The sequence below is a fragment of the Poecilia formosa genome, unplaced genomic scaffold, assembly GCF_000485575.1.
Source record: "Poecilia formosa unplaced genomic scaffold, Poecilia_formosa-5.1.2 Scaffold285, whole genome shotgun sequence".
Classification (NCBI taxonomy): Eukaryota; Metazoa; Chordata; class Actinopteri; order Cyprinodontiformes; family Poeciliidae; genus Poecilia; species Poecilia formosa.
In genome coordinates this window covers 799,827-808,549 of record NW_006800224.1, presented here as the reverse complement: position 1 = coordinate 808,549, position 8,723 = coordinate 799,827, and the positions used below count along the sequence as shown (strand labels likewise).

Below are 8,723 nucleotides of genomic sequence, written 5' to 3'. Positions count from 1 at the left end.
AGACCAGCTCTGACCTGGCGTTCTACCTCAACGTTCTCATCTTGTGATGAATTGTGTGTCTGCAGTGTGTCAGGCTGTTTGGTCTCAGAGGAAGGCTGTGCTTCTCTGGCCTCAGCTCTGACCTCCAACCCCTCCCATCTGAAAGAGTTGGACCTGAGCTACAATCATCCAGGAGACTCGGGAGTGAAGCTGCTGTCGGCTGGACTGAAGGATCCAGACTGGAGACTGGAGGCTCTCAGGTATGGAGGAACCTGCTGCAGGAGCAGAGAAGGTCTGATAGAGGAGGAAGAGGGAGAAACGTCTTTAGTCAGTCTGCTGGAGAACATTTACTTTGAAGCTAAGTATTTAGTTTGATAATTAAATATTTAGTTTGCAACCATGGCATTTATAAATGAATGTTTGCAAAGTTACAACTTGTTTGATTCTTGTTGAACTCTTTGTTGAATGCGACGCAGCTTCTCCTTTTTAATGTTCGTATTTCTGGATATTCCAGTGAGGCCACAGCAGGTTTTCAGCAGCAGGTTGTTTAGTGTTTCATTCCTTCATCTGTGTGGATGGAGCAGGTATCCGGGTGTTGATCAGAGTTTAGATTGATTGTGTTTTAATGGTGATTATTAAATCAGGTTGAGCTTCCAGAAATGTTTCCTTAGTTTCCCAATGTCCAGGGTTTCCTTTCTCCTCTCTGTTGGAGCTTTTCCTGTGTTTGGAGAAATGAGTTGTGCTGCAGCAGCACCAACAACTGTTTTTCCTACATGCACTGCAGTTTGCAATCCAAATGTTGGACTGTTCCTATCTCAGTGGAGGACAATGTCTGTCTGACAGACATGCAATGTCCATGTTTGCTGCTGAAAGAGACTGATGGTCTGACCCCCCTCCTCCTTTCAGGGTGGAGCCTGCTGGAGGCCGATTCTTGTCACCAGGTCTGAGGAAGTGTAAGTGTGCTTTTAATCTGATTCATGACAACAAAGCAGCTCACATTCAACCATCTTCAAACTGTTACATCACTCATTCAGGATCATCATCAAAGATCAATAAATGATCAATAACTGCAGCTGGGTTGTGTTTGTTCTCCCCATCAGATTCCTGTCAACTCGCCATCGACACAAACTCAGTGAGCAGAGAGCTCCAACTGTCTGAAGACAACAGGAAGGTGACACATGTGAAGGAGCTTCAGTCATATCCTGATCATCCAGACAGATTTGATTATCATCCTCAGCTGCTGTGTAGAACTGGTCTGACTGGTCGCTGTTACTGGGAGGTCGAGTGGAGAGGAAGAGTTGAGCTATCAGTGAGTTACGGAAGAATCAGGAGGAAAGTAAACAGTGAAGACTGTTTGTTTGGATTGAATGATTATTCTTGGAGTTTAATCTGCTCTGATGAGTTTGGTTTCTTTGTCAGGCACTGTAACATAGAAACTCCTCTCTCCTCCTCCGTCTCTAACAGAGTAGCAGTGTATGTTGACGTTCCTGCTGGCATTCTGTCTTTCTACAGAGTCTCCTCTGACTCACTGATCCACCTCCACACCTTCAACACCACATTCACCGAACCTCTGCTTCCTGGTTTTGGGTTCTGGTGGACCAGTTCTGGTTCTTCAGTGTTTCTGTGCTGAGTTGATTCTAAACTCTCTCACTGTTGAACAGATATGTCAGTCTCTTCATGTCTCTCTTTCACTCAAAAACACATTTTCAGATTCATGGATTAATTCTGTTCCTTTGTGAAACTCTTCTAAATGATTCCTAGGAAACTTTTTCCCCCCTCATATCTTTCAAAGATTGAAGCTTGGATCATTCTAGGATTATTCCAAGATCCACCTCATTGTCGTGAGTTGAGTCAGAAAGGCGCCCTGGAGCCTTTTTGGGAACAATGGAGCCTCTCTCCTTGAAGTTCTTGATGATGCGATAGATTGTTGACTGAGGTGAATCTTTCTAGCTGCTCTTCCCTGTTAGGCCATTTTTGTGCAGTGCAATGATGACTGCACGTGTTTCTTTAGAGATAACCATGGTTCACACAAGAGAAACAATGATGCCAAGCACCAGCCTCTTTTGAAAGTGTCCAGTGGTGTCATTCTTACTTAATCATGACAGATTGATCTCCAGCCCTGTCCTCATCAACACCCACACCTCTGTTAATGGAGCAATCACTGAAACGATGTTAGCTGGTCCTTTTAAGGCAGGGCTGCAATGAAGTTGAAATGTGTTTTGGGGGATAAAGTTAATTTTCTAGATGAATATTGACTTTGCAATTAATTGCTGTTAAGCTGATCACTCTTTATAACATACTGGAGTATATGCAAATTGCCATTATACAAACTGAAGCAGTAGACTTTGTAAATATTAACATTTGAATCATTCTCAAAACCTTTGAGCATGACTGCACATAAACAAGAGGGTTTTTGTTTTTATTTATTTCCGGTCATTTTAGACCTCTGTAGCAACAGCACCACATGCTGACAAAAACAAGAATTACAACCAGTCAGTGAAATAAAAGCAAAACATGGTTTACAAAATGCATTTGACATGTACCCATTTCTCACCTGGTTACATAAAGCAAGGTGAAGTTTTAAAAAGAGTTGAGCCTAAAGAGTAAAGAGTTTCCTCCTGTCAGAGAAACTCCCTCACTGTTGAACAGATAGTTCAGTCTCTCCAATCTATTTTTTGGTGAAACAATTCAGATTGAGTCCTTGGACATTTTTTCTTCTTCCAGTCCTTTAAAAATGGAAGCTGGGATTATTCCAGGATTATTCCAAGATCCACTTGTTTTTCTGTTTGTTTTCAGTCAAAGCCTCACATTGAATATCAAGATGTTGTTTCTCTTTTTCGCCCCCTTCAGTCATCAGTTAGGTTTCATTGAAATGTTGATCAGTTTTTCTCAATCACTGAACATTTTCTGTTTCTGTCGGCTCAGATAGACAGAGTTAGCTATCTATCTGCGCTAAGTTAGGAAAATCTGATGAGGTAGCATTGATAGACAGAACACCGGTGCCCTCTTTTGGGGGGAAAAAAACCCGGAGCTTCGCCCAGAGCTGATCATCCAAGCTCGCGGCGATTCTCAGCACGTTCGTCTTCTGCCGGTGTCTGAGCGCCAAAGGTTTTGGGCCAGTAAAACTTTCCAAGTGCTGCTTTTTCTCTATGTGAGTCTCTAGAGGTTTAATTAGTTTCACCCGTTTTTTTAATTATTTTCTTAAAACTTCTCTTTCATTCCAGATTTTGACTTTTAAATTGTTGCAATTTTTATTTCATTTGTATCTTCATTAAAAAAATTATTTAAAAAAAATTTATTTTAAAATTCTTCTAATTTTATTATATGTTAATTGTATCATGTGACTTCTGTTTCATTATTTTTGTGTACAGCTCTTTGGTCTTGTTGGAGTCTAAAGTTCTCTAGAACTAAATCATAAATAGTATCTCCAGAGCTGCAGAGTTTAGATGCTGCATGTTCATTTCTGTTGTAAAAGAAAGACACAAACTGAATAAATACATTACTTCTGGTGTTCCTCTTCATGTTATTCAGAACTCATGTCACGTTTTTAGACCCAGTTCAGGGAAAATATCAACTGAACAAACTGAAGCATGAATGTAAAAATGATCAGCCAGGAAATGATTCTTTTGCATTCATTTATTGATTTATTTTTCATTTCTGAGCCATAGGAAGCTCCATTAGGCGGTCAAGGTCAGGTGAGAAAAAACAGAACTATTAATTTACCCTAATTATACAAACCTGTTGTATCTACATTAAGATAACTAATGTAGATACAACTATGAAATTATTTCTGAGAAGGAATCTGACGATAATTTTATTTCATGATAGTTTGTTTTATTTAAGCCCAGTTTGTCGTTTTATCCAATCCATGTATTCACACACATCCATGACACCAGATGGAATCTGATATGCATCTAGTCCAGAACTAACAATCACACCATAAATCATGTTGTTAGGATTAGGGGTTCAAAATCACTCCTGAACCAGAGTCACCCTGAAGAAAAATTTATATCAATAAATTTGTGTTATAAAACCGAAAAGTATTTTAATCACTTTAGAGCAGTGGTTCCCAAACTTTTTGACACAGCATAGACACTGATCATAGGTCAATCACACAGAACACTGTGGAGAAAAAAAAAAAAAACTGCACAAAAAAATCTGCGAAGCAGCGATACAGAGAAAGGTGAACCGCGTTATAGCGAGGGATCACTGTATATGAAATAATGTATAAAAAGCAATTGAGTAATTTGTAAAATGGCTGTATATCTGAGTTTATCTAGGTTTTTCTGGGACTTCATTCTCATGCCTGGCCTCATAATGCCTCAACATTGAAAAGGTGGATTTATTTAAATAAGACAGTTTAGTAAAACATATGCGACACATAACCTGCAGAACATAATATTAAAGTAAACTAAGAGTCAATTTCAGATGAATTTGGATTCAGATAGATCAAATAGAGACTGGAACCAGATGAAACAACTAAAATGAAAACAAATTTATTTTCCTATATGAGATCAAAATGGCCCCACACTGAGGAAACCTTTCCTTTGAAGCTGCTCCATAGTTGACGCTGTACCGTAAAAGATCAAGAATTCGTTTAGCAAATGCTTTTGACAGACTAACAGATTTGCTTCCTTATAAACACAGTTTTGGCGCGTTAAGGTAATTTCGAAACACTTCCTGTATCAGTCACGTGACATGCTGAAACCAATATGCGCACCGACACGGGATTTTGGTCTGTGGGTTTGATGCATGACCCGACGCATCGGTGTTGCCGAACCCATGACTACTAAAAACTTATAGACACAAAATACTAAAATTGCACACTTTATACTACTAAAATGTCACACACGCAGACGCATACACACACACACACACAAAATACTAAAATATCACACACACATACAATTTTTTTTTCTCACACGCATACATAAAAGACTAAGATTGCACATATAAACTAATAAAATATTGCACGCACATGCATTTTTTTCTCTCTCTCGCACACACAGAGGACTAAAATTGTACATATGCACTACTAAAATATCACACACACATACACACAAAGCATACAGACATACTATTCTGAATGATAGGTCGAAAATGTGTGTAAACTAACACTAGGCTGAATGAATTAATTAAAGAATTAATAGGGATGAAACTTGAATTTTTCTGTGTGAGAGACTCCTTTTTTGTATGTGTGAGAGTGTCACAGAAGAGGCGGGGCGTAATTGGGAGATCAGATCTGATCTCCCAATTATGGCCACCTCAACTCTCACACATACAAAAAATGAGTTCCTCGCACAGAGAAATTCAAGTCTCATCCCCATTAATTAATTAATTAATTAATTAATTCAGCCTAGTGTTAGTTCACACACACACATGCACACATTTTCGACCTATCATTCAGAATTGTATATCTGTATGCTTTGTGTGTATGTGTGTGCATGCAATATTTTATTAGTTTATATGTGCAATCTTAGTCTCTTATGTATATGTCAGAGAAAATTGTATGCGTGTGTGATATTATAATAGTGTATATGCGCAATTTTAGTATTTTGTGTATGCGTTTGAGAGAAAAATTTTATGTGTGTGACATTTTAATAGTATATATGTGCAATTTTAATATTGTGTGCGTGTGTGTGTGTGTGTGTGTGTGGGTATGTGTGTGTGCGTGTGTGTGTGTGTGTGTGTGTGTACAAGTCTTTAGTAGTGTGTGAGAGACAAAACATAGTTTTGTCCTAATTGGCCCCTCATACTACACTACTGTTCTCGAATAGTCTGAAAAACCGGTGCACCCGGAGAAAAATTTTCCATCCCATTTACAGTGTGTTAAAGAAAGAAACAATGTTCAGTACAGGGATATCTGTACTGTATTAATTAATGAGTGAATCTAAATTTGGTTGATCTTAACAATTGACTTGGCAGGTGGTCATTTTCTTGTATGGAGAAAACTCCAGTTTTATCTTGTATGGAGAGGGCAGATTGTCTCGCCATGAATGTAAGATGTTACATTGTCATGATATGCTGAATTAAAAGCCCAGCTGGGCTCCAAGGGTTAAAGCCCGGCCACCAGGTGTATATGCCTCTTGGATGTTATACTCACACCTCATAATATACTGTTGCCTTTAATCGATAATTCGAGAACTTGACTGTTCCCATCTGTAGTGGCTTTCCTGCCAGGTTGCCCGTTGCCTGTTTTCCCGCTTGGTTTCTGTGAGAAATACTTCCTGCCTGCTGGTTTAAAAGGTGGCATTTTAGGCTTCGTTTTTGGTTCTGGCTTATACTTTATCTGCCCGGGTGTTGTGAAGTCGTCTTTAAAGTCTGGCTGTATCTTGCCTTCACCAAGAATCAAAATTCTTTGATTGCTAATTGACTGTGTTTTGGGTGTCTGCAGGGTTATTTTGTCAGTGGTGGGTGGTAGAAGTTCGAGTGTTTTCTTGGTGGTTTGTGTCTCAAATTTGCTTTGAACTTTAGGCCCTTCCAAAACAATATAATCTTCTACCTTAGCCACTTTGTTCTTCACGGATTCCTTAAAATTCTCGTGTTTCATCCTCTCACTGAGGTACAGTTCTGTCAATTTCGATACTTGGTTGGTGACTTCTTTGATGTGTTGTTGATCCTTCTCCCTGCTTTTGGTTAGTACCTTTATTTGACCATTTAAGGATTCATTTTCTTTCCTCAGGTCTCTAATTATAAAATCAGACACTGCGTGGTCAAAACCTTTTTTCACAACCACTGCCTCTCTCTCCTGTTTAGCCTGTATCTCCAAGAGCTTGCTCACCTGGCGATCNAGCTTAACAATTGACTTGGCAGGTGGTAATTTTCTTGTATGGAGAAAACTCCAGTTTTCTCTTGTATGGAGAGGGCAGATTGTCTCTCCATGAATGTAAGATGTTAAATTTTCGTGATATGCTGAATTAAAAGCCCAGCTGGGCTCCAAGGGTTAAAGCCGCCCGGCCACCAGGTGTATATGCCTCTTGGAGGTTATACTCACACCTGATAATATACTGTTGCCTTTAATTGATAATTCGGGAACTTTACTGTTCCCATCTGTAGTGGCTTTCCTGCCAGGTTGCCTGTTGCCTGTTTTCCCGCTCGGTTTCTGTGAGAAATACTGCCTGCCTGCTGGTTTAAAAGGTGGCATTTTAGGCTTCGTTTTTGGTTCTGGCTTATACTTTATCTGTCCGGGTGTTGTGAAGTCGTCTTTAAAGTCTGGCTGTATCTTGCCTTCACCAAGAATAAAAATTCTTCGATTGCTAATTGACTGTGTTTTGGGTGTCTGCAGGGTTATTTTGTCAGTGGTGGATGGTAGAAGTTCAAGTGTTTTCTTGGTGGTTTGTGTCTCAAATTTGCTTTGAACTTTAGGCCCTTCCAAAACAATATAATCTTCTACCTTAGCCACTTTGTTCTTCACAGATTCCTTAAAATTCTCATGTTTCATCCTCTCACTGAGATACAGTTCTCTCAATTTCGATACTTGGTTGGTGACTTCTTTAATGTGTTGTTGATCCTTCAACTTTGAATTGCCTTGTTCCTGAAAATATGCAATATAAATAAAATTACTTTACCTTACCGTACCTTTTTGCACTAATTGCATTTCCGTCATTTTATTTTGTATAATACATGATTGACTTTCGGCTTTTAACTTGATGCTTTTATTTTGATAAGACAGCTGCCTTTGTTTATAATATAGAACAGCAGCTTAACAACAAAACGGAAGTCATGTTGCACAGAGTTAGTAAAATTTATCTTATTAGCGGCTTTTGTGATGGAGGCACCAGGTATGTTTATTTTGTAAACAAGGATATTTATTTTATTGATTGCTTGGAATTGTAAATTTGCTTTATTGTATAGGAATACTGATTTGGTTTTTGAATAAGAGTCGATATTTTAGTCGTGAACGTTATGTTTAGTTGATACATCACGGCTGTAAGAGCGTGTTCTGTAGCTTACACTGTCCTTTTGTGTTTGTGTAGCTCTTACGATGAAACTCCTGGTTTACTTCCAATAAACCTCACTGTTCACCAGTAAAGCCAAAATCCTTCATTTGAGGCGGGGGTCTGCTACATTTACTATTTTGTAAATTACTCTCCTGTTTTCACCACTGTATTTTCCATGAGATCACCAATAAATATCGGCAAAATTGAAACTATGGTTAAATGCAGTTGCTATGTGCAGCTCAGCGATATAAATGACACTATTTTTGTTTCGTTAATGGCGTCCTGAAGAAACCCATGTCAAATAGAAACGTTTTTCATTAGTGATATTTCTGTTTGTGGCTCTAAAGGCTCTGTCATGAAGTCTCAGCCATAAAGCTACCTAAAAAATAAATGTTTTTTTATTATAATTTTTGTGGTTAACACAGTAGAACAAAGAAATATTGTGATAAAACTCAAAATAACCCAATAACAGTCTTACCAACTTGAACCTGGTAAGACTGTTTTTTGCACTTCTGAAGACCAATGTCTTCAGAAGGGCAAAAACATTTAGTGTAATTTTATTTAGATGTGAATGAAAAGATAGAAAATAAACTATTCGTTCCCCGTTTAATAGACTTTATTCAGTATATTTTTCCATAACAGTATGATTTGTGTTAAAGTGCCTTCTGAAAACCCTAAGGGAACAGTTCCCTTACTGTTGGCTTCATTAAAATTCAGACTAGTCACAGTCATTGATAACGTCCAGTACACACATAACAGTATTATATGCAATTGTGCTGTTCACATATGGTCCCTAATTACCAT

General features: G+C 38.5%; 1 protein-coding gene across 1 annotated transcript; it reads left to right on the top strand.

Annotated features, from left to right (window-relative positions):
- Positions 1-3,490, top strand: LOC103151575 (stonustoxin subunit alpha-like; the record flags this gene model as incomplete). Its single annotated transcript, XM_007571718.2, has 3 exons — positions 1-239; positions 886-932; positions 1,080-3,490. Coding segments are annotated over 3 exons (816 nt in total), but the record flags the coding sequence as incomplete, so codon positions are not given.
- Positions 3,491-8,723: the final 5,233 nt, after the last annotated feature.